We start from the raw sequence: 25037 nt of genomic DNA on the forward strand, positions 1-25037 counted from the left end.
TTTGTTGAGCACTTACTAGATGCTGAGCATTATGCTAGTTCTTTATTTACATTATTTAATCCTCACAACAAACTTCTAAGGGAGGTATTATTATTGGCAAATGAGAAATCTAATGCTCGGAGACATGGAGTTAGGATGCAACTACATCTGTCTGACTCCAAAAGGATCACATAAATAGCAGAATTCAATTTAGAAAATATGTACCGGGCGTGGTGGCTCACACCTGTAATCCCAGCACTTTGGGAGGCCGAGGCAGGTGGATTACCTGAGGTCAGGAGTTCAAGAGCAGCCTGACCAACATGGCGAAACCCTGTCTCTATTAAAAATACAAAAATTAGCTGGGCGTGGCCAGGCGCGGTGGCTCATGCCTGTAATCCCAGCACTTTGGGAGACGAAGGCGGGTGGATCACCTGAGGTCAGGAGTTCGAGACCAGCCTGGCCAACATGGTGAAACCCCATCTCTACTAAAAATACAAAAATTAGCCAGGCATGGTGGTAGGTGCCTGTAATCTCAGCTACTCGGGAGGCTGAGGCAGGAGAATTGCTGGAACCCAGGTGGTGGAGGTTGCAGTGAGCTGAAATCATTCCAGCCCTGGTGACAATAGCGAGACTCTGTCTCCAAACAAAACAAAACAAAACAAAACAAAAATTAGCCGGGTGTGGTGGCGGGAGCCTATAATCCCAGCTACTCAGGAGGCTGAGGCATGAGAATCACTTGAACCCGGGAGGCGGAGGATGCAGTGAGCCGAGATTGTGCCATTGCACTCCAGCCTGGGCGACAGAGAGAGATTCTGTCTCAAAAAAAAAGAAAGAAAGAAAAAAAAAGATAATCTCTCACTCCTTGAAGGCCCACCTTACCCTTGACTTTTCTTTTCCAAAAAAATAAAATTCAGGAAGAGGAAAGCAGAACAGGTTGTACCTCATGCATAAGCACACACACAATTTCACACACACACACACACACACACCACTTATACCTATCACCACCACCCTGGATTTCCTAGCCCCAGGGTGAGGGCTATAAGGGGTCAGGGGTCAGGTTCCCCAGGACCATAGTCCTTGTCCCCTTCCCTGGTGCTAAATAAAAGTGAATAAATACTAAATAAATACAACTGGGGCCCAGGCCCACCCTGCCTTCCCCCTCCCTCCTGTGACCCGCAGGGCAGAGGGGGCAGTTTAGATGGAGGGCTGTCTGTCAGCCCCTTCCATCCACTAACCCGTCACTGCCTCCCAGGGCAGGAAACCAGGGCAGGGCCAGCCTGCGCATTAGGGCAGAGAGGAGGGGCAGGTCTCACGCCCACAGCCCCTCCCCACTGAGTCTTAGCATGAGGCAGCAACAGAAGCTCTCTCTTTCTCCCGGCTGAGTCCGAGGCCCCGGTGCCCAGAAAGGGCAGCCGGGATAGTGAGGTTATTTCCTGCCCGCCCAGGGGCGCCGCCGAAGGATCTCCAGAATCTGTGCTCTTCGGTGCAGCCAGTCCTGGGGAGTGGGGCGTGGCGTTGAAGGGGTCGGCCGGGGCACAAAGAAGCTGTATCGGAGGCGTGCGTCCTGGGGGTTGCCAGCCACTAGGACTTGCAGTGTCAAAGGCTGGGCCAGTGGCCCGTGGCCTGACAGTGTCTCTGAGGCTGCAGTGGCCCCGCTGTAGCGCAAGCTGACTGCCCCAGGCAGTACCACATCTGTGGGGGAGGGCATCAGCGTATATTCACCATTGAGGGCATAGGAGCCATCTGGCAGCTTCAGGGCCAAGTAGATGCTCCGGTGGCCAGGGTTTCCCTGCTGCCGGACAAGAATGTGGGTGGCCCCCGCGGGGATAGTGACCACATTGTTGTATCCGTACCTGTGTGGAAGGAGTAGACAGGGAGCTCAGGATCACCTGAATCCCCTCAGCCTTCTGAGCTGTGTTTATGTGACTGTATGTGTGTACATGTGTGTAGATGGTTGTCACCCCAATCCTATGTGAGCTGTTCAGTCTGGATCAGAGCTACATGCACATGTGCCCTACTGCCTCTTATCTCTGGACCTTTACACCCACTGCCCCCTTATTGAGGTGCCCTTCCAAGCCCCACTTCTTTGGTACCTGTCTAATTCCTACCCTCCTTCTGAGCCTCAGCTCAGAGGTCACCTCCAAGGAAGCCTTCCCTGATGCCCACAAGGGCACTCACAACACCATGTTCCGACCTCGGATGAATACATGGGACACCGCACTGTAGCTGCCTACTCTTCTATCTCCCGCTAGACTGTGAGCTCTTTGAGAGTGGAAACAGTGCTGAGTTCCCCTCTGCATCACCAGGACCCAGAATGTCCAGGAAGGTAGAGGGAGGAATAATGGTGAAAGAACCTGAATTTCCTGAAGGAGCCTGACTGCTTGCTGCAGCCAGAACCGTCCCCTCCGCACACCATGCACTTGTCAAACTTCTTCTTGGAGCCAATGATGCGGTCACAGCCAGCATGGATGCACCGACCCTGGACACAGACCGAGGAGCTGTCCGGGGAACAGGGGGTCCCATCTACCACCTGAGGAAAAGAGAAAGAAGAATGCCGAAGGTTCCTCCTAAGTCAAAAGGGGTTGGCAAATCAAACAAGACCCACGTCCCATCAGGGAAGCAATGTCGGAAAAGTTGGATGAAGTAGGGGATGTAGATGGGTGAGTGCCAGCCACCATGTGGGTGATAATCATAACAATAATAATTATTATCACATATAACATCTAGCCAGCATTTTCAGAGCACTGAGTATGAATCAGGCAGCATGCTAAGTATTTTACAAACAAAAACGTAAATCTCACCACCACTATTTGAGGTTTTTAGGGATGGAACGTTGAGGTTTAGAAAAGTTAAAGAACCTGTCCAAAAGCCACAAAAATGGCAAGCAGAGGAGCCAAGATGGGAAGTGCAGTCTGTCTGGTCCCAGCACCAAGCCCTAAACCTTGATGGCACTGTCCCTGAATGGACACTAGAGGGCAGCCAGCCTGTAGAAATTCTCAGGTTGGGGGGAAAGGAGCAAAATGCTGCTAGGGCTTGTTTTTCTTTGTGCAGCCTTCAACCCACCACCCTATCACAGAGAGGGAGTGTAGGGACTTCAGTCATCTCCAGGAGGCCTGTCCATTGAGGGACTGGCTGTCCAGGAGCTGAATGAGGCCACCACTATAATTTGACAGAGGAGCCCATGGAAGAGGGGTCAAGGACTTGCCCCAAAGGCCACACATTCCATTCTCACCAAATGCAGCACTAGAAGATGGGGAGTCAGAGGAAAAGAAACCACGGGAAATAGAATAGGCTAGAGGGACCTATCGGCCATGTATCTGGAGTCTGGGGCTTGTTTTCCTGATACCCATGTACAGATAAGTCTGAGTGGAATCCTGGACTGGGCTGGCATGGCTGTGGGAACAGTGTTACTTTGGGGGATCTTTGTCATCAGAAAGCAGAGGGAGCACTGGGGGTGTGTGTGACCACAGACAGGCCCTGGGGATGTCATGACCCTCACCCGTGGCTCCAACACATAGTAGTAGCCCAGTGCCTGGGCCTGGCAGGTGAGTTTGCACTGGTCCTGGGGGGCCACGCCTGTGTAGCGAGGAACCCAGTCCATGGGCCCTGGGAAGCTCTTGAAGAGGTCGGTGCGGTGGTTGTAGGCAGCACACTGCTCCTCGCGGAAGGTCAGGGCTGGGGGGGTAAAACAGTCAGAGCCCCTCCTTCCTCACATCACCCCACACCCCTCCACCCAGCCCCTGAGAGCTCTAGACAGCACAGCTCTGCTCTTCCCCGCAGACAGCCAAGGACAATTCCCAGAGGTTAAAGGCACTCCCCACAACAGCAGGGGAATCAATACCCCCTTGGTCTTGCACTCAAGGGACAGTCCTTCCTGCTCTACTGTCCCCTCCCAAGGGCTCCCATCACCCCTACTCCTCACCTGAGCCAGTTGGGCAGTCCTCAGTGTTGCAGGAGCGGAAGCGGGTACGGCGGCCCTCACAGTACTTGCCACCATTCCGGGGGACAGGCCTCGTGCAGTCTCGGGAGGAGAACTGGACACCACCCCCACAGGTCCGAGAGCAGTCGCCCCATGGTCCCCAGGGACCCCAGCCACCAGCCTGTGGAATCTGCAAAGGCACAGAATGGAAGTGGGGCATGAGTGAACTCTCTCCCGGGCTTAGGGCTGGTCCTCACACCCCCAGGCCCTTTACCCCACCCCTGCCCTAGGATCTCACATTGAAGTCCTGGAGCTGGTCCATGTGGAGGCAGCGACCACCCATGCAGGCCTGTGCAGGCCCGCAGGGCGTGCCATCGGCCCAGGGCGAGTGTTTGGTCTGGCACATGGCATGGCCATTGAGGTGGCCAGAACACCAGAGGGCAGCACAGGGCGGCGGCAGCTGTGGACAATGGCGTGAGTCGGGCCCGAAGGTCAGCTGGCACTGGCGGTCAGCATCATAGTCCTTGCCAGGGAAAGTCACAGGCAGATGCAGTGGAGCCTCTGGTTTGTCTAAGAGACAGTGCCCTGGGAAGGGGGTTGGGGCACAAAGTCAGCTATGGGCTGAGGGGAGCATTCAGGATTGCCAGCAGAAACCTTGGGCTCCCTGGGGCCTGATGGAGCCTAGAAAAACAATCCTAGGACTATAAGAGGATTTAAATTTTTTTATTTATAATTTTTACTTTACTTACTTTTTTTTTTTTTTTTCTGAGACAGAGTCTTGCTCTGTCACTCAGGCTGCAGTACAGTGGCATGATCATGGCTCACTACAGCTTCAAACTTCTGGGCTCAAGCAAACTTCCTGCCTTGGGCTCCTGAGTATCTGGGCTTACAGGCATGTGCCATGTCCAGCTAATTTTTTGGAATTTTTTGTAGTGATAAGGTCTTGCTATGTTGTCCAGGCTAATCTCAAACTCCTGGTCTCAAGCAATCCTCCCACCTTAGCCTCTCAAAGCATTGGGATTACCAGTGTAAGCCACTGTGCCTAGTCCTGTAAGAGGCTTTAATGGGCAGCTATAGTTTATTAGATGCTTATTATGTGATGAGCGTTGGCTAAATGCTTGACCAGCACGTATTCAATCATGGCAAATACCTATGAGATAGGTACTGCTATTATACTTATCTGACATATCAACTACAAACACAGAGAGGTGAAGTTAACTTACAGTCACACATCTACACCTGCTTAAAGAACAGAATAAGTGGCCAGGCATGGTGGCTCAATGTCTGTAATCCCAGCACTTTGGAAGGCTGAGGTGGGAGGATTGCTTGAGCCTAGGAGTTCCAGACCAGCCTAGGCAACACAGTGAAATCTCATCTGTATTTAAAAACAACAACAACAACAACAACAAAAAAGCAGAATAAGGATAGGAACTCAATTCTGCCTATTCTAACCAACTATAGAATATTTGAGTTTGCTTCTCATCAACATCTCTGCCTAGTGGCAATCATCCTGCTATTCTTGCATACCTCACTGTGTGACAAGGTAATCACCTCCTTCACAGCCAGCCCATTCCAGTGGCGGACCGTTCTGGCCCTCAGAAGGTCAGTTCTAATTCTACTGAGCCAAAATTCGCCTCCTCTAGCTATGCTATTTATTCTGGGAGGAAGTGAGAACTACACAAAGACAGCAGCATTTCTCACCCCTTCCCACACTGCAGAGGAAGCACACGTGGGGGAGGCAATTTGGTCCATGCAGAATGCAGCGGAAGTGAGAGTGCCCTGGAGGACAGGAATTGAGTGCTACCCAGGGAAAGGTAAGTGCCATCTGCTTACCATAGCCATTGTCCAGGAAGTCAGTGATGAAGCGGGCACTGCAGGGGGACCAGGGCTCCTCAGGATCCACATGAGCCATCACAGGGGCCATGACATGGCGAGAGGTGCTCAAAGGCCCATTCAAACTGATGCATGGCTTGGAGTTGTCATGGAGCATGTTGAAGACATGACCTGTGGGAGCAGAGGCCCTGATAGGATCTGAGGGTCCCTTCCCCATGCCCTGAGGGACTCCATCATAAATCTGGCTGCAGCTGTGGATGCTCAGATCCATTCCCCACCTCACCCTGCCCCCAGTCCCTTCCTTTCTGGTACTCTCAGGGCTCCCAGTATGTAGCCCCGTCTCTTCCTCTGTCTCCTCTTCCCCAAAATATACTCAGGGTCCCTCCCTACCCACTTTTCCTTATAGCCAACATTCCCAACTGTAACCCCACCCATTGCCTCTCTGACTGTCCCTCCAAATACACACACATACACACACACAGAGAAAGAGAGAGAGAGAGTTCACAGTAGTTTCGACCAACTAATTTATTTAATAGAAAAATGTAGGCTGGGTAGGCTGGACATGGTGGCTCACACTTGTAATCCCAGCACTTTGCGAGGCTGAGGTGGGCGGATCATGAGGTCAGGAGATCAAGACCACGGTGAAACCCTGTCTCTAATAAAAATATAAAAAATTAGCCAGGCGTGGTGGCGGGCGCCTGTAGTCCCAGCTACTCAGAGAGGCTGAGGCAGGAGAATGGCTGAACCCAGGAGGCGGAGCTTGCAGTGAGCTGAGATCGCGCCACTGTACTCCAGCCTGGGCGACAGAGCGAGACTTGTCTCAAACAAAAAAAAAGAAATGTAAATGTATGTCTACACCTGGAGCAGACAGGAGTAATAGCCCTATACCTAGGCCTGGGGGAAGAATACCTTGGGACCCCCATTAACACTGTGGCGAACTTGCTACCCCTCCCCCACCTTCTCCTCCCTAATACCTTTCTCATCCACCCCCACTTTACCCAGTTCATGAGCAGCAGTGAAGGCTGATTGGAGCCCATCATCCTCCACAATAGCACAGCTCCGAGCCGGGTCGCACACGGTGCCCACATCAGCCATACCCAGTGTGTCGCAAGTGGAGACTCCACACAGGTCCTATGGAGAGGGATCATAGAAGGTGCATAGAGAGCCAAGACACCTGGGTCCATTGGGTTGAGATCCAGATTCCCGGGGACCTGGGCACTGAGGACCCAGCACTGTCAGGGCCTAGGTAGCCACACATGGCAGTGTGGCTGGGGCAAGGTGTCATGTCACACAACTCCAGGAACATCATTTGCATTATAGTCTATGTAGTGGCGCTTCTTAGAATTGTGCAGTGCATGGCCTGCGGTGCTCACTGGGGCCTCACCTGACGGGTAAACAGAATGGCTGTGTCAAAGTGGTCAGGGTCCGAGTCCTCAGGGGTGTTGAGGCCCCGCTGCCAGGCACAGAAGCTGCGCAGGGTCTGGGCAGCACTGGGCCCCACTTGGGGCCCCTCCTCGCCTGACCCCAGGATCACTAGCCGAGTCACCACCAAGCTGACAGGATTGCGGATGCTTGGGTGCTTGAAGGCCTTGGCTGCTGCTGCCATCACTGTTAGCAGGTAGCGCTTTAGCCCTGCACCGTGGAATGCGGCCATCTTGTCATCTGCCACCACCAGTGTCTCCACAAATCTACTCAGTGAAGCAAAGCGCTGGAGAGAAAAAGGGAGAGGAAGATCCTGAAATAGCCTCTCAGACCCATGAGTCGGTCGATTCTCCAATCCCTCACTTCCTGGGTCTGGAACGCAGCATAGTCAGCTGGGCCCCACACACCCCACGGGATTCCTGACTCCTGCTGGGTCTTGGTTGGGCCCTTCCCCCAACGCCAAATCTCAGGGCTTTTGTGGTAACTCTGAGGAGTCAGCAGCTGGTTCTAAGAAGGGGAGGAGAAGGGTACGCCACATCCCAGGGCTGCGGGAGCCCCAGAGGTGAAAGCAGCCTGGACTGCCGTCAGGAGGGACTTTGGGGTTCTCCAGGCCTAAGTGTGGCTGGGGCCTATGGGACCAGGGCTAGAGGGCTGGGCTGCAACGTGTCTGCCCTGTGTGGTTGGAGGAACGATTCAGTCAGCAGCTAGGGCCAGGGCCAGAGCTCAGCGTGGCGGGTGTGGAGGGAGCGTCTGGTCTGGATTAAAGCTAGAGAGGGAGGAGGGAGGAGGGAAGGGAAGAAGGGGGAGACCAGGAGTGGGAGGGAGGAAAGGATGGAGCCTCAGGCAGCCTCGCAGTCTGGCCACAGTGTGGGAAGGGGATTGACCAGAAGGAGGCATGGGATACCCTCCCTCTCTTGTCACTCCTGCCCTAGTTTGCAGTTTGCCACAGTGATTTTAAGGGCAGCATCAGAAGCCAGACACCAAGCCCTAGGGCCTCAAACCTCACTCCTTTAGCTGGGAGTGGGGAGTGAAAATCAAATTTGGGGCAGAGAAAAGAGCCAAGGCCAAGGGGCTGTTAGGAGACCTTTACTGGTGGGGACTGTGTCAGTAGGAGATGCCATGGCCAGGAAGGGGTGGGGTGGGGAGGGGGAGCAGTTATTCCCAGCCCAGAGTCTGTGACCCACCTCTGAGAACCCTCGGTGGGTCTGGCTAGGAGAAGGGTGAAGGGGAGAGGCCTGAGTCTTACCAAGAAAGGAGGCTCATGGAGAGAGGAAAGGCAGGCAGAAGGGAGGGAAGCAGAATGGCCAGAAGTGGAAGTGGGTGGAGAGAGGGTGAATAGGGGTCAGTAGGACAGACATGGCGGGAGGACATCGCAGGACACAGACTCCAGAAATGCCTACCTTGGCTCTTCGGGGTCTGGGTCTGGGGCTTCCAAGAGGAGCCTTGACGTTGCACATGGGACCTTGACCGCTGGCAGGACTCTTCCGGCGTAGGATGTGAGCCCCAGGTCCCCCAGCGGAGTTAGGGGTGCCTCCCTCCAGGGGCTGGAGGTGGAGTTCAGCCCCCCGATACTGTAACACGCCTAACAGGGCTCCCCCATCCCAGTGCAGAGATGCCACTGACTCCGGATCTCCATTGATGGTGCCAGTCAGGTAGGTGCCAGGCTCTGCTCCACCCAGCAGCTCAGGCGCCTGGCCCAGGTACTGCACTGTCAGCCCCTCGACCTGCACACCGGAGTCCTGCTCCAGCTCTAGTAGCAGCGTCTCCCCAAAGGCCTGCAAGCGGCACAGCAGCCTGGCAGGGGCGCCCGAGCCAGGCAGGACGCTGCCGTTGAGCTTCTCTGGAAACACGATCTCCTCCTCCCGGGGGAGGGGGCTGGCTAGCCGGGCTGAGGGCAGGAGAGAGGCCAGCAGTAGCAGAAGCAGCCACACCAGCCAGGAGAGCGGCACAATGGGGAGCAGGAGGCAGGGTTGGGCTCCCCACAGCCAGCGCCCCGCCAAGCCCCTCCCGGGATGTGAGCCTGTCTGGGACATGGCACTGGTACTGCAGCTGGGAGGGACTGAGGCCGTCTGGGGCACCAAGTCCTCCACACCCTAGCTTTGGAAAGCTCCTCTCTGTAGCCTGGGGGCTTGGACTCTTGCCAAGGTCAGAGGCAAAGTTTTCAGAAGGGCTGGGGACCGTTAAAGGAAATGGAGAAAACTTAGTCCTTGGGCTTGGGAGAGATGCCCAGGGGTCTGGCTTCTCCAAACTCTCCTCCTGAGCCCTCCTTTCCTGGATCTCTGTCTCTCCCTGCCTGTGTCTTCTGCAGCTTCTCTGGCCTCTCCCTCTGTAGGACTCTGTCTGGGCCGCTTCTGTGTCTGCCCTGTCTCTGCCTTCTTCCGCTGTGCCTTTGTCTCTGTCTCTTTCCTCCTCTGTCTCTCTCGTGCATATGTGTCTGTGGGTCTCCCTGTGGGTTCTCCCCAGCCTCTCTCCGCGCCAGCTCTTTTAAGCATGGTGAGCCTCTGCAATTGATTGGCTGATCTCTAAGCCACTCAGCTGAGCTCTGTCGGTGGGACTCAGATGGGTGTATCATTGCTTCCCAAAAAAATGGGACTTGCCCAGGGGAGGGGAATCTCTAGCAGCCGAATGGATAATAGGCACTGGGCCAGCTGATGACATAGCCTTTTCCCAAACCCCACAATCAGCCCTCAGCTGTCTCTTTCCCTTTTTGGTGGGACAGAGCCCCAGGAGAGGCAGAGAGTGAGGGAAAGGGCCTGGCCGGCACGCACAGATAGGATCACGATCCTGGGAGAATTCCTGCTCTTATAGTCTAACCTACCAGGGCTTCTCTTTTCTCAAGGCTCCCTCATGCTGCCCTTTGGCCCTAGCGGCTGGTTTCCGGGCTGAGGGGACTGAGTGAGCTGCCTGAGAAAAGAGGGTAGGGAACAGGTAAGGAGGCATCAAGAGGGAAGAACAAAGAAAAGAGGTAGCTTGACATGGCTCAGGATAGAACTGAACAGCTGGGAAGAGTAAAAAAGGCAGAACAATGGGGGAGGCAAGGAGACAGTGATCAGGGATTTGACTGCCCAAAGGTAGGATGATCCTGCTTGGAATGAACATAGGGAGGCGGCAGATGACAAGGCAGGAGGGGTTAACGACTTTTCCTTTTATAGAAGGTGGATCCAGGGTGGCACCTCCTCTTTTCTAACATCCCTTCTCTCCCTCAGGATCCCCCTTCCTGAGTTACCACTATCCACCCCCTCCAAAGCCCAGAACAGCCATTCCGCCTCCATTTCCCCCCAGGGTTCCCCCTCCCCACTTCCTGACTCCCCATTTCCCTGGCCCAGCTCCCAGTAGCTTCCCCCAGGCTTTTGGCCCTGCTCCTACTCACTCCCAACTGCCCTAAACCCTCCCCCAGCTTCAAGTCAGCCAGCCCCCAGCATAGGCAAGACTTGCTCTCAGGAACCCAGATTCACCCAGTATCAATCTGGGAGAATCCCCACCTGGCTCCCACCATCCACCCCACCTTGCTCTGAGAACCCAGTGGTTCCTGGAATATCTAGTAATCTTTTCTTTTTAATTCTCCCTGGGGCAGGGAGAGGGTGGAGACAGTATTGTGCATATAGGGAAATTAGGGTACTGGGAGAAATCCATTGCCTGGGGTGGGGAAAGTGGCTGGGGAGGAAGAGGTGGTGTTAGGGAAAAGAAGCAAATTATTCCTTTGGCTTTGGATAGGAGGGAACTCGGAAAAGAGGTCTTGGGTGTGAACTCTCAAGGCAAGGAAGGGTTCAGAAGCAGGGGCAATTTCTGCTCACCCCATCCTCTGGCTGCTTGTTTCCCCAGGAAATCCCCAGGAAGGAGAGTGCAGTCAGCAGTCTCTTTCCTTTCCCAGAAGTGGACCACCTCCTCCTGCCTCTATTCCCCTATTCACTCTGCTTTGTCACCTCCTGTCTCCCGCATATCATATCCGTCAGAATACTTCCTTTCCCCCTCCCTTCCTGCTCAGGTCGGTAATACCTGCCCTGGTGCCTATCACTTCCTGGACCACCCACCCCCTTGTGACTGCCAGACCCACCTCTTGACCCACCACTTGCCTGACCCTGGTTCTAAGCCAACGGGGCTGGGACTAGAGGAGTCAGACAAGGGGTGGGAGACCAGAAGGGGCAGGGGCAAGAGGAGCTATCACCAGAGAACTCTACTGCCCCTTTCCACTCCCCTATTTGAGATGAGGACAAAGGGGGTGACTAAGCAGTGAAAGACAAAGGGCTTTAGAGTGGCTGCAGCAGTGTGTGTGGGGGTGTTGGCAGCAGGGAGAAGGCACAAAAGCTGCAGTGTCCTAGGCAGCCCCTCAGTTGCCCCCCACCCCAGTCCCAGCTCAAGCTGCCTCCAGGGCCAAGCAGCCCAGAGTCTATCCTGACTTCTCCCAGGCTGGATTAAGGAAAATAAATGCAGTCCTTCCCATCCCCCACCACCATGGCCACATTTGCTGTGTTTCAACAATAGACAGAAAGAAGGCCCAGGGAAAGAGCAAGGAATGAGGACAACAGAGGGACCAAACCTCTGCCCTGGCTCTATGGCAACTGCCTTGTCTAGCCCAGGTCCTGGTCAGTTCCCACAGCTAAGGATCTGGCCCCACCCTTTGGTACAGTTCCCATTAGGTCAATTCCCAGGCCAGAAGTCTGGCTTTCCCCTCTTTCTCTGCAGTGAAGAATTCCTCCGTCTCTGCTTCCTGGTCTGTTTGCCTCACCCTGCTGCGCTGCTGGTGGGCTGTGTCCCAGGGATCCTGTCTAGGGGATATCTGGGGAAGGCCTCTTTCCAAGCTCAGTTGGAGAGTTGTACAAACTCTACGGGTGGGTGGCCCTGCTGGAGTTGGGCTTAGAGGCAGAGGGAGAAAACAGGAACTAGCCTCTAAGGCTGGAAAAGTCTTTGTCCATACAGAATTGTGATCAGACTCCTGGTGCTACTATATTTCCACGCTGTTGGCCATTACCCAGGAGGGCTATAGCAGGGTCAGAAAGACGTTAGGGAAAAGAGGCTGACGCAAGACGGAAGTGGGGTGTGAGGCATCTCTAAGGGCGCTTCCTGGGTCTGTGAGTCTGTAGGTTCGGGAAGCCTGGCGGATGTCAGGGTCACCCACAAAGGACCTCCACTCCCCCATCTGGGATGAGGTGGCTCCTACACACCCCGACACTCCCCTCCGCACCACCAATGCCGGCGACCTTGGCATCCTATTCTTTTTTGTTTTGGTTTGGCGGGAGCTCTCAGACCCGCCCAGCCCCACTTAGGCTCCTTTCTCCAATCTCAATTTATAACATCTGGAAATTAGCTGGCTTTCCCAACTCCTGTCTTTTGGATTCAGTGATGGGAAGGTAATTGGCAAAGCCTGGGGCTACCCTATAAGGGCAGGGCTCAGATACAATCCGAAAGCAGGACTAAAGCAGGAGGGCGGCCAAGGCGGAAGGGAGTAGGGAAGGAAGCGCCGCGCGTTTCCAACGCGGGCAGGCTTGGCGAGACAGCACGAAGTATTTGCCCCACGCAGGAAGGGCAAGTTTCCCTTGCTCGCTCCTAGAAAAGCCAGCCAGGAGCTGTGGGAGGAACCGCCCTCAGTAAAGATGACTGCAGTCACTGTTATCTAAACGCAAGTGAAGCCGAGTCACAGGACCCGGATGTTGTCAGTTCGACGGTAAACGGCCCTGCCAGCTTCCAAGAGGGCGGCTTCACTGTGCGAATAGGTGAGAAGCCAACAAGGAGGCGCGCTGGAGTCACTTCCGCCCGGTTCTCCTTCCCGCAGTCTGCAGCCGGAGTAAGATGGCGGCGCTGAGGACTTTGTGCGGCCTCCGGGGCGTCGCGGCTCAGGTGCTGCGGCCTGGGGCTGGAGTCCGATTGCAGATTCAGCCCAGCAGGTGAGATCGAGGGCAGCCCTCGACACACTTTCTCCAAGGCTAGGGTTTCTCAGGTTGGGGACGCTTTACTCCCCCAGAAAAGAATAACCCAAGCCTGTGACCCCATAGTCCATCTCTGATTTCTTGGGCTACGGGATACAGTGGCGCCCACTCTGGCGAGGGAGGGGAGAGGGTCTAGAGTTCGTTCGTCCAGAGGTGAAATCAGCGGAGTGGGAGGCTCTGCTTTTTAGCTTCAGTAATTTGAATGCACCTCTCCTGTCATACCTGAGTAGAGCTCAGCCAAAGAGCCAGAATGCTCGCTGTCTGTCTGTCGTTGACCTTGAACAAACACTTTTCTCGTTCATATTCACCTGGTTGGTAATATCAATATGATGAAAATATGAAGAAGCTAGGATCCCAACCTTGCATGCCCAGGGGTGTTGGGTGGAGTTATTCCAGGAATAATTTGTTAGAAGGAATGGAACCTCTAGAGTTCCAGCTTATTTTGCCGAAGCTACATTAACTTCAGATCAGTGACTTGGCATTAAAAAATCCAGGACATTGGTGGGGCACGGTGGCTCACACCTGTAATCTCAGCACTTTGGGAGGCCTAGGCGGGCAGATCATCTGAGGTCGGGAGTTCGAGACCATCCTGACCAAAATAGAGAAACCCCCGTCTTTACTAAAAATACAAAATTAGCCGGGCTTGGTGGCGCATGCCTGTAATCTCAGCTACTTGGGAGGCTGAAGCAGGAGAATCGCTTGAACCCGGGAGGCGGAGGTTTCAGTGAGCCGAAATCACGCCATTGCACTCCAGCCTGGGCAACAAGAGTGAAACCCAGTCTCAAAAAAAAACAAAAACAAAAACAAAAACAAAAAACAAAAAAAACCTGGGTCCCTTTGAGAGTGAATGGGAACACAGGAACCAAACACTGTTCAGGCCCTTTGTCTAGGATCTGTCTTTAACTCCCCAGAGGTGCTCGGCAGTGGCAGCCAGATGTGGAATGGGCACAGCAGTTTGGGGGAGCTGTTATGTACCCAAGCAAAGAAACAGCCCACTGGAAGCCTCCACCTTGGAATGGTGAGTGACCAGAGTTACTGTCCCAACTCACACCCATCCCTGCCCCCAGCTGATGTCCTTTTCTTTTTTTGAGACAGTGTTTCCCTCTGTCTCCCTGGCTGGAGTGCAGTGGTGCGAAAGTGGCTCACTGTAGCCTTTAACTTCTGGGCTCAAGGCAACCTTCTGTCTCAGCCTCCCCAGAAAGCTGCAACACGCCTGTGCCACCACAACCGGCTAATTTTGAAAGTTTTCCTTTTGTAGAGACAGAGTCTTGCTATGTTGACCAGGCTGGTTTCAAACTCCTGGCCTTAGGTAATAATCCTCCCAGCTCAGCCTCCCAAAGTGCTGAGATACAGGCTTGAGCCACCATGCCCGGCCTCCAGCTGATTTCTAAGTGCTCTTGAGCTCTCTGTCTTAGGCAAATTTTAGCCCCTATCCTGTTTGCTTCTTTCACCACGAAATTAAACAGACATAATAGTGATAAAAACAGGTATTTGTGAAGTAGAGAAGGAAAGGAAGGATGTTGCAGAAGAAAATAAAGAGTGCGTCTCAGTAAATACCCAAAAGTCCCTACCAATTTAAACCTTAATGCCAGCTTTTCCCATGTTCAATACATTTCAGGTTCACTACATTATCTCCCTCTCCAGACAAGGTGGTGGTTTTCCCGTTGGTAACCAAATGAAACCTACGTGAATACAAACCATTTTTTTTCCTATCAAAAGTAGCTCTTCCTTTGACTTTTGATTTTGATCAGTGGCACCCTCATTCTCCTAATCCCTCAGGATTGAAACTTTTTAGTCATCTTTGACTGTTTTATCTTGCCCTCCATGTCTATGTCCAGTAAGTTACCAAACCATGTAGATACTTTCATAATGTCCCATATCTGGTCATCTCTCCCTTTTAATTTTCATTGCCATTATTCAGATTTATCTTGTATTAGACCCTGATTATTTTAGGAGTCTATTCACTGAGTTTTTGCCACTGATGTTGTCCCCTTTCCATCTATCCTATACAATGTCATCACCTTCATCTTCCCCAAACATTATTTTACCATGTTATTCGTACTCTTGCTCAAAAACCTTCAAAGACACTTCCAGTTACTTTCCACAAACTTACAGTAACAATAGCTGAGTGCTTACCATTCGCCAAACATTTTTGTATGCATTATTTTGTTTAATCTTTACAACAGCTCTATGAGAGTATTACCCCAGTCGTGAGGAAATTATGGTCTAGGGAGATTAAAACTTGATTAAAGGCTGGGCACGGCGACTCACACCTGTAATCCCAGCACTTTGGGAGGCCAAGGCGGGCAGATCACCTTAGGTCAGGAGTTCAAGACCAGCCTGGCCAACATGGTGAAACCCCGCCTCTACTAAAAATACAGAAATTAGCCAGGTGTGGCGGCACTCACCTGTAATTCTAGCTACTGAGGAGGCTGAGGCAGGAGAATCACTTGAACCTGGGAGGCGGAGGTTGCAGTGAACTGAGATCGTGCCATTGCACTCCAGCCTGGGTGACAGGGCAAGACTATCTCAAAAAAAAAAAAAAAAAGTTAAGGACACACAGGCAGATTTGTACTCAGGTCTGTCAGACTCCAAAGCCCATGATGAAGAATTTTGGTGGAAAAGATGGGCTCTGGTTTCAAATCTCCACTCTCAATTTACCAGTGAATAAAGCATCTATTTATAGCATTATTTTAAGGATTAAATGAGATAACATGTGCCTGGCACATGTAAGTCCCCTATAAGTGTTCATTGTTATTAATGATATGTACAGATAATTGAACAACTACCCCCTGCTTTGTCCCAATACTTATCGTCCCTCTCTTGGGAAGTCCCAATAAGAGTTCCACGGATGTTTACTTCCTTGTTTCTAAGATTTGGCCCATGTTGATTTCATAGCCTGGAATGCCTCTTCTCCCTTCTAGCTATCTAAATCATTTCCTATATTTAAGCTCAGATCCTACCTACATGAAGTCTTTGCAGTGTTCTTTCCTTCTTTTAAAAACTTAATGGCTAAGGCACTTTCTTGGTTACTTATAAATTTGACCTCTGTTCCTAGTTTTTCACATGTACTTCTTTCCCAAATTAAAATGTAAGCTTCAGATTAGGTGGGCATGGTGGCATGCGCCTGTAGTCCCAGCTACTCTGGAGGCTGACGCAGGAGAATTGCTTGAACCTGGCAGGCAGAGGTTGCAGTGAGCCGAGATGGTGCCACTGCACTCCAGCCTGGGTGCAGAGTGAGACTCTGTCTCAAAAAAAAAAAAAAAAAAAAAAGGTAATCTTCTTGAGGGTAAAAGTTCATTTAGTGGGAGTAAGCATTAGGTATACATTTCCTGACTGGTTGGCCATTCATTGGATACATTTGGAGAGCTGTATATCATAGTAGTTAAGATGTTTGGATCCTGGAGCTAAACAGGCTGGGTTAAAATCCTGGTTCTGCCACTTACTAGTTTTGTGATCCTGGAAAAGTCATTTACGCTCCATGGCCTCAGTTTATCCAATAAAATGGGGATAATGATAGTACCTATTACTCATAACAGTTGTTGTAAGAATTAAATCAATTAAAGTGCCTAAGGTAGTGCCTGGCACATAATAAAGCGATATAAGTGTTATCTATTATTAAAAAGATATTCTATGCACACTGACTATGAACCATGAAAAAAAAAGGTATTCTAGGAGACATAGAGTGAGATTCTGTCTTCAGAAAGTTTAGATCTTCCTTTTCCCCATCTAAGGGTCCTCTTCCTGGTTATAGTGGAGATTAGGAAATAAAGTATGGAATGGTGAGTTAGAAAATCTGTAGGGAGAGGTTAACTCCTTGCTGTCTTTTGGGGGATCCCAAGGGAATAACCATGTGGCTCTGAACTATTTCCTACTTCTCAGATGTGGACCCTCCAAACGACACAATTGTGAAGAACATGACCCTGAACTTTGGGCCCCAGCACCCAGCAGCGCATGGTGTCCTGCGACTAGTGATGGAATTGAGTGGGGAGATGGTGCGGAAGTGTGATCCTCACATCGGGCTCCTGCACCGAGGCACTGAGAAGCTCATTGAATACAAGACCTATCTTCAGGTGTGGGGAGCGAACGGGAGCCTTTTGGCGGGATCTGGGGTTGCTTTAGCCTGGGGCTTTGCCAGTTTGCTGCCCTTAAAACGTGAGGGGAGGAAGGTGTTGAGAGGAGTAACCGGTTGAGGTTACTCTTGGTTGGGTGGATGGAGGGAAGTGGCAGGGGATGCTTGAGTCATTATGATTTGGTTTATTCAGCAGCAGTGCTTTGAAGCTGGAGCTATACTCAGCTTTTCTCTGGCTGACTTTTTGGCTGGCCCCTTTGCCATTACTTGAGTGCCTCAGTTTCCCTGCTCTTATGTTAGACTAGTGCGTCAAAGCCAGTGTCCCTAGGGGCAGAGAAAGAGAAAAGACATTAGCTCGCTAAGTTTAACAGCTGATTCTTGTATCTTCCAGCTGTCTACGTTTGTTTTCAAAACATTCAATGAGTCAGAGCAACTGAGAGGGGGTTTATGACAGAGTTTGCCATTTTTAGGAGGACTGTATGACCCAAATGATGAAGGTCAGATTTGAAGGAGTTGGATCTCTAATAGGAATCTGAAGTTTTTTTCTTACTGTCATGAAGAAAGGTCCTGATAACAGGATGGTAGGATTAAGATTTAGATCCAGCCCAGTGTCGGGGTGAACAGTGACTAGAATGTGATTCCCCAAGAGAGCCTCGGCGATGACAGTTTCTGGTCCCGGAGTCTATGGGTTAACCCCTGTAGCATTAGCCCCTGTCACAGTGACATCAGAATAAGAACAGGCTGTCCCAGCTAGTAGCGTCTTAGCTCCACCCTCTTCCTGGAAGCTGAAGCTGGTTCAGCAGGCAGTTACAACTTGGCTTTTTGGCATTCTGGAGGAAGGACCATTTCTACCTGATGCTCTGTCTTCCTTAAATACCTCACTCTGGCTGGGCGTGGTGGCTCACGCCTGTAATCTCAGCACTTTGGGAGGCCGAAGCAGGTGGATTACTTGAGGTCAGGAGTTCGAGACCAGCCTGGCCAACAAGGCGAAACCCCATCTCTACTAAAAATACAAAAATTAGCCAGACGTGATGGTGTGCGCCTGTAGGAGAATCACTTGAACCTGGGAGGCAGAGGTTGCAGTGAGCCAAGATCGTGCTACTGCACTTCAGCGCCTGGGCAACAGAGCAAGACTCTGTCTCAAAAAAAAAAAAGATTAAAAAAAAAAAAAAAACCCTCCCAGATACTCCTAAGACTGATTGCCTTTCTCCTTCAGTATCTCAGGTTTTTTGTTTGTTTTGTTTTTTCCCCTGAAACGGAGTCTTGCTCTGTCGCCCACGCTGGAGTGCAGTGGCGTGATCTTGGCTGACTGCAACCTCTGCCTCCCAAGTTTAAGCAATTCTGTTTCAGCTCCCCAAGTAGCTGGGATTATAGGCACGCACCACCATGCTTGGCTAATTTTTTTTTTTTTTTTTTTTTTTTTTTTTTTTTTTTTTTTTTGAGATGGAGTTTCACTCTTGTTGCCCAGGCTGGAGTGTAATAGTACAATCTTGGCTCACTGCAAACTCCACCTCCCAGGTTCAAGCGAGTCTTGTTCCTCAGCCTCCCAAATAGCTGGGATTACAGGTGCCCACCACCATGCCCAGCTAATTTCTATATTTTTAGTAGAGATGGGGTTTCACCATGTTGGCCAGGCTGGTCTCAAACTCCTGACCTCATGAGCCACCCAGACTTGGCCTCCCAAAGTGCTGGGATTATAGGTGTGAGCCACCGCGCCTGGCCAGTATGTCAGTTTTTAAAATTTTTATTATTTTTTGAGATGGAGTTTTGCTCTTGTTGCCTAGGCTAGAATGCAGTGGCATAATCTTGTCTCACTGCAACCTCTGCCTCCTGGGTTCAAGTGATTTTCCTGCCTCAGCCTCCCAAGTAGCTGGGATTACAGGCATGCACCACCACGCCTGGCTAATTTTGTATTTTTAGTAGAGACGGGGTTTCTCCATGTTGGTCAGGCTGGTCTCAAACTCCTGACCTCAAGTGATCCACCCACCTCGGCCTCCCAAAGTGTTGGGATTACAGGCGTGAGCCATGTGCCTGGCCAAGGACTCTTGACAGTGGTATCCTGGAGCTAGCTCATACTGGCTTGCAAGAGTGCAGTTGTTAAATTTTCAGGAGTTTTGTGAGCCAGTTGAACGTAGCCATTGTTAGAAATTAATTTATATAAGCTTATGATTTAATACATTATATTAAAAGCAAAGGTAAGATTAAATATTCAAAGCTCATCACTTTATTATTTTACCATGCTCTGCCTTTGAGGTATTTGCTTTGAATGTGTCTGTATGGTGGAAATACTGTATAATGGTGTGGTACTCTTCCCAATGCTGCATTCAGTTACATGATATTGGTAACTTAAAATTGGCCATTGTGGGAGTATTTTTACCATGGAAATTGGCAAACACGACAAATCAGTCCTCCCTCACTTTGGAGAGCCAGTTTTTAAACATTTACCAGAATACTACTGGTTTTTGGGATATTTTACCTGCCTTGTTGGGGCTTCTGAGACTAGAAAGGCTTATACAGCACCAACTTCTGGTGCCCACTGAGAGCAAGGCTTCAGGCAGCCAGACTGTGGGCTCCTGAGCCTGTTAGATGTGACCCACATTCCTCCCTCTTCCCAGGCCCTTCCATACTTTGACCGGCTAGACTATGTGTCCATGATGTGTAACGAACAGGCCTATTCTCTAGCTGTGGAGAAGTTGCTAAACATCCGGCCTCCTCCTCGGGCACAGTGGATCCGAGGTATGTCACCCCGGCTTTTTCTGCGGCCCACTGTGAGCATAGCGTAGTGCCTTTTCCACCACTTCCCCGTTGAACCCAAGCTTAGTGCTCAGACTCCAGGCTCTGCCCAGACCTCTCTGTCCGCCTCAGTGCTTGGCTCCTATATCCTGTCTTCTCCTTGTCTTCACAGTGCTGTTTGGAGAAATCACACGGCTGTTGAACCACATCATGGCTGTGACCACACATGCCCTGGACCTTGGGGCCATGACCCCTTTCTTCTGGCTGTTTGAAGAAAGGGAGAAGGTAAAAGCGGGAGGAAAGGATAGGAATAGGGAAGAAAGTGCAGGAAGTAGAGAAGGTATAAAGGAGACAGGAGATTAAAAGAAGAGAGAGAATATGGGAGAACATTTGGAGGGAAAAGGTATGTTTAACTTGGGTTATATTTGTAGAAACTATATCATGAGGGGCTGGTTGGGCACAAGAAGGCAGAAGGTGGAGGAGTAGGCCATCATAGGACCTGGGAGCCTGGGACTTTGACACTAATTCCCAGCACGTTCTATGAAGATGTTTGAGTTCTACGAGCGAGTGTCTGGAGCCCGAATGCATGCTGCTTATATCCGGCCAGGAGGAGTGCACCAGGTGAGCAGGTCCCCGGCTTCCCCCGATGTCCAGCCCAGGCCTATTTTCCCTGTGGGCACTGGAGGGCAGTGCTGGATGATGGAAACTCCAAACCTGTATCCCTGGGGGAGGGGGTGCTGAGAGGGCTCTCCTTAGCGAAGGCTATGCCACATTCAATAGCACCTCCGTTTGACTTCTAGGACCTACCCCTTGGGCTTATGGATGACATTTATCAGTTTTCTAAGAACTTCTCTCTTCGGCTTGATGAGGTGGAGGAGGTAAGCTAGGAGTCAATGGGAAAAATCTCTCTCCCACAAGAAGGGCTTGTGGGGTTTTATTCCCCAGTTGTAAAAAAATATAGAGATATTTGAAGAGTGTGAGGAAGAGTATTAACACACCAGTTTTCTTGATCAATAGTTGCTGACCAACAATAGGATCTGGCGAAATCGGACAATTGACATTGGGGTTGTAACAGCAGAAGAAGCACTTAACTATGGTTTTAGGTGAGGGGAATACAACTTCTCTCCTTAGGAGTGGGGATGGGAGTGGGGGAGTTCCAGCCTAATATCTTGTCTTTGAAGACTTGTTGGCATCCTCCTAGTCATACCCTGAATGTGAAGGATCAACAAGAATGAGCCTCCTTACTTAGTTTGTGGAGCGTGGCCCTTATTCCCATTATGCTCTCCACAGTGGAGTGATGCTTCGGGGCTCAGGCATCCAGTGGGACCTGCGGAAGACCCAGCCCTATGATGTTTACGACCAGGTTGAGTTTGATGTTCCTGTTGGTTCTCGCGGCGACTGCTATGATAGGTGAGGCCCCAATCGTTTCTCGGCTGATATTCCAGCTAGTTTCCCCTGTCTCACTCTTCTCTTTGCCACTTCCTTCTTTACCCTACTTCTCAGTGTCTGTGGGAGCTCTTGTGTGTGTTAGACGAGGTTGCTCTCAAAACACTTTCACATATATGGAATCTTACTTATTTTTTTCTTTTTTGAGATGGAGTTTCGCTCTTGTTGCCCAGGTTGGAGTGCCATGGTGCAATCTCGGCTCACTGCAACCTCCGCCTTCCGGGTTCAAGTGATTCTCCTGCCTCAGCCTCCTGAGTAGCTGGGATTACAGGCATGAGCCACCACGCTCAGCTAATTTATGTATTTTTAGTAGAGATGGGGTTTCTCCATGTTGGTCAGGCTGGTCTCAAGCTCCTGACCTCAGGTGATCTACCCACCTCGGCCTCCCAAATTGTTGGGATTATAGGCGTGAGCCACCACACCCGGCCTATGGCATTTTTTCTATCTTTACATTATCCTTGTCTTAGATGGAGCTAGCTTTGGCTGCATTTTATAGCTGAGAAAGCTGAGGCATAAAAGTTAGGGATTAGCTGGGATTATTCGTCAGGAGTGGTCGAGAATAGAATCCTTCTGATCCAGTGTTCTTTCTAGTAGATCCTAAGCTTCAGATTCTCCTCCTGGGCCAGGCTCAGTGGCTCACGTGTGTAATCCCAGCACTTTGGGAGTCCAAGGTAGGTGGATCACTTGAGGTCAGGAATTCAAGACCAGCCTGGCCAACATGGTGAAACCCCATCTCTACTAAAAATACAAAAAATTAGCTGGGTGTGGTGGTACATGCCTGTAAGTCCAGCTACTTGGGAGGCTGAGGCAGGAGAATTGCTTGAACCTGGGAGGTGAAGGATGCAGTGAGCTGAGATAGAGCCACTGCATTCCAGCCTGGGCAACAGAGTGAGACTGTCTCAAAAAAACAAAAGACAAAAAACAAAAACAAATTCTCCTCCTGTTTTCTCACCCTGAGTCAGATTTGTTACTGTGTATTTTTTGTCTGTTTGTTTTATTTTTTGAACCTGGTAGCTACTGTATATTTTTGTTTGTGCATTTGACTCTCACCCATTCTGTGGTCCAAAAAGTGCTTAAGGAGGTAATTAAAGAAATAAATACTACAGGCCATGTTCTGAGAAAATAAGCAGAGGGTTTGGGGAAGCACCCGAGAGTAGAAGCAAAAGATTACAGGGGGCTGGGCTTGGTAGCTCATGCCTATAATCCTAGCACTTTGGGAGACCAAAGCCAGCAGTCGCTTGAGCTTAGGAGTTGGAGATCAGCCTGGGCAGCAAAGTGAAACCTCGTCTCTACAAAAAATATTCGGATGTGGTGGTGCACGCCTGTAATCCAAGCTACTTTGGAGACTGAGATGGGAGGATCACTTGAGCCCAGGAGTTCGAGGCTGCAGTGAGCTGTGAAACCCTGTTTCAAAAAAAAAAAAAGAAAGACTACAGGGTTTATATGGGTGGCCAAGCCAAGCAGAGGTGCTGTACTTGGAGAAAAGAGTGGGGAGAGTTGACCTAACCCTTTTGAGGTTTGCCAAAGGGCATCCTTCCTAGCCCCATACCTGCTCCTCTGACTGTTCTTCTCTTGCTCTGTCTCATCTACTTGAGGTACCTGTGCCGGGTGGAGGAGATGCGCCAGTCCCTGAGAATTATCACACAGTGTCTAAACAAGATGCCTCCTGGGGAGATCAAGGTTGATGATGCCAAAGTGTCTCCACCTAAGCGAGCAGAGATGAAGGTTGGCTGCAGGGAGGGGGAAAGTGTGGGGTGTTGGAAAGGGGCCAGTGGCTGGGGAGGAGTATCCTTGGATTAAATCCTACCTTCCAGTTTTCTTTCTTTTTTTTTTTTTGAGACACTTTCACTCTTATTGCCCAGACTGGAGTGCAATCTCAGCTCACTGCAACCTCCGCCTCCCAGGTTCAAGCAATTCTTCTGCCTCAGCCTCCCAAGTAGCTGGGATTACAGGCACATGCCACTACGCCCAGCTAATTTTTTGTATTCAGTAGAGACAGAATTTTACCATGTTGCTCAGGGTGGTCTCAAACTCCTGACCTCAGGTGATCTTTGGCCTCCCAAAGTGCTGGGATTACAGGTGTGAGCCACCACACCCAACCCGGTTTTCTTTTTATAGAGAATTCACTGTATAATAAGAGATTCGGTTTTTTTAAATTTTTTAAATTTTTTTTTTTTTTTTTTGAGACGGTGTCTTGCTCTTTCACCAGGCTGGAGTACAGTGGCATGATCTCAGCTCACTGCAACCACTGTCTCCTGGGTTCAAGCGATTCTCCTGCCTTAGCCTCCCGAGTAGCTGGGATTACAGGCACCCACCACCACGCCCAGCTAATTTTTGTATTTTTAGTAGAGACGGGGTTTCACTGTGTTGGCCAGGCTGGTCTTGAACTCCTGACCTCTTGATCTGCCCACCTCAGCCTCCCAAAGTGCTGGAATTACAAGCGTGAGTCACCGCACCTAGCCATATAAGAGATTCTTAATCTCCCATAGCTCTCCTGTTTTATTCTGTATCCTCTCTGCTTACTGACTGACATGTGGCTTTAGTCTCCCTGAGGGTAGAGATTATTTTCTGTGCTGGGGGAAGGCCTAGGAGACAGAGTTTGGATATGGTTTATTGATGCTCCCTGTTTCCTCTCTTCAGACTTCCATGGAGTCACTGATTCATCACTTTAAGTTGTATACTGAGGGCTACCAAGTTCCTCCAGGAGCCACATATACTGCCATTGAGGCTCCCAAGGTGAGGAGAGGAGGGGAAGAAAAAGACCATATGTAGAGTAGGTAGCTAAAGATAGATGTTTAACAAAATGCTCATTCATCATTGAGAGAGAAAACAGGAGGATGAATAGAGATTTTGTTGGCAGAGAAAAATACTCTTCATGTTAATAGAGACACCCAACCTTCTTCCTCGAACAGGGAGAGTTTGGGGTGTACCTGGTGTCCGATGGCAGCAGCCGCCCTTATCGATGCAAGATCAAGGCTCCTGGTTTTGCCCATCTGGTAAGAATCAATCCCAGTAACTTTAACTCCAATGAATTAAACCTGACCTTGGTTGAGGTTTTTATGAACTCTTCTTTCTCCTCCCACCTTGCAAGTCTTACCTAATATTGTTGCCATCTCAATCTCCCTAGGCTGGTTTGGACAAGATGTCTAAGGGACACATGTTGGCAGATGTCGTTGCCATCATAGGTACGAGGCCTACTGTGTAGTAGAGGTATCCTAGACAAAGGAGTTCGGGATGCCCACTGGGGACAGAAAGAGAACACTTACTGTTCACCATAGGCCATGGCATGGACTCGGGTCCTCAATCTCTTGAGCACAGTAATGGGTTCTGGATCTTGGGTAACACTACTTTTTTTGTTTGTTTGTTTTGCCTCACAACAGGAAGATAAGTAACACCACTTTTTTCCTCCATCCTCTCACCTAGGTACCCAAGATATTGTATTTGGAGAAGTAGATCGGTGAGCAGGGGAGCAGCATTTGATGCCCCCTGCCTATCAGCTTCTTCTGTGGAGCCTGTCCCTCACTGGAAATTGGCCTCTGTGTGTGTGTGTGTGTGTGTGTGTGTACATGTTCATGTACACTTGGCTCTCAGGCTTTCTGTGCATGTACTAAAAAAGGAGAAATTATAATAAATTAGCCAACTTGCGGCCCCTAGGCCTAAACTTCTTGTATCTTAGTGTCTCAGTATCTTAGTGTCCTTCACTCGG

General features: G+C 50.6%; 2 protein-coding genes across 4 annotated transcripts; one reads left to right on the top strand and one right to left on the bottom strand.

Moving 5' to 3' along the window:
• ADAMTS4 (ADAM metallopeptidase with thrombospondin type 1 motif 4) lies at positions 1–10337 on the bottom strand. 2 transcript variants are annotated; one of them, XM_063627031.1, is made up of 9 exons: positions 8557–10337; positions 7119–7442; positions 6733–6865; positions 5735–5905; positions 4200–4486; positions 3905–4091; positions 3482–3657; positions 2337–2512; positions 1–1674 (listed from the first exon to the last, which is right to left on the bottom strand). In XM_063627031.1, exons 1-9 carry the CDS (start codon positions 9187–9189, stop codon positions 1221–1223), a joined length of 2541 nt encoding a protein of 846 aa, XP_063483101.1. In that variant the 5' UTR covers positions 9190–10337; the 3' UTR covers positions 1–1220. The 2 variants fall into 2 exon arrangements, with proteins under 2 accessions (XP_063483101.1, XP_063483102.1); XM_063627032.1 differs by having other exon boundaries at positions 1–1835.
• Positions 5599–24992, top strand: NDUFS2 (NADH:ubiquinone oxidoreductase core subunit S2). Of its 2 annotated transcripts, XM_063627045.1 has the most exons (15): positions 5599–5715; positions 12927–13038; positions 13992–14098; positions 16963–17153; positions 19768–19888; positions 20058–20170; positions 20432–20506; positions 20686–20763; positions 20903–20988; positions 21176–21295; positions 22927–23056; positions 23972–24067; positions 24244–24327; positions 24459–24516; positions 24755–24992. In XM_063627045.1, the coding sequence occupies exons 1-15, from the start codon at positions 5652–5654 to the stop codon at positions 24790–24792; spliced, it is 1473 nt and encodes a 490-aa protein (XP_063483115.1). In that variant the 5' UTR covers positions 5599–5651; the 3' UTR covers positions 24793–24992. The 2 variants fall into 2 exon arrangements, with proteins under 2 accessions (XP_063483115.1, XP_063483116.1); XM_063627046.1 differs by lacking the exons at positions 5599–5715; positions 20686–20763 and having other exon boundaries at positions 12925–13038.
• The last annotated feature ends 45 nt before the right edge of the window (positions 24993–25037 follow it).

The sequence above is a fragment of the Symphalangus syndactylus genome, chromosome 12 (genome assembly GCF_028878055.3).
Source record: "Symphalangus syndactylus isolate Jambi chromosome 12, NHGRI_mSymSyn1-v2.1_pri, whole genome shotgun sequence".
Lineage (NCBI taxonomy): Eukaryota > Metazoa > Chordata > Mammalia > Primates > Hylobatidae > Symphalangus > Symphalangus syndactylus.

Coding starts and splice junctions, on each gene's coding strand:
- NDUFS2 (XM_063627045.1), top strand. CDS start 5,652: ATGCAGAATGCAGCGGAAGTGAGAGTGCCCTGGAGGACAGGAATTGAG. Junction 24,068..24,243: donor CTGCCATTGAGGCTCCCAAG/GTGAGGAGAGGA, acceptor TTCCTCGAACAG/GGAGAGTTTGGGGTGTACCT. Junction 24,517..24,754: donor AGATGTCGTTGCCATCATAG/GTACGAGGCCTA, acceptor CCTCTCACCTAG/GTACCCAAGATATTGTATTT.
- ADAMTS4 (XM_063627031.1), bottom strand. CDS start 9,189: ATGTCCCAGACAGGCTCACATCCCGGGAGGGGCTTGGCGGGGCGCTGG. Junction 7,443..8,556: donor CCAGACCCCGAAGAGCCAAG/GTAGGCATTTCT, acceptor TTTTCTCTCCAG/CGCTTTGCTTCACTGAGTAG. Junction 1,675..2,336: donor GGCTCCTTCAGGAAATTCAG/GTTCTTTCACCA, acceptor CCTCCCCCACAG/ATGTGGTACTGCCTGGGGCA.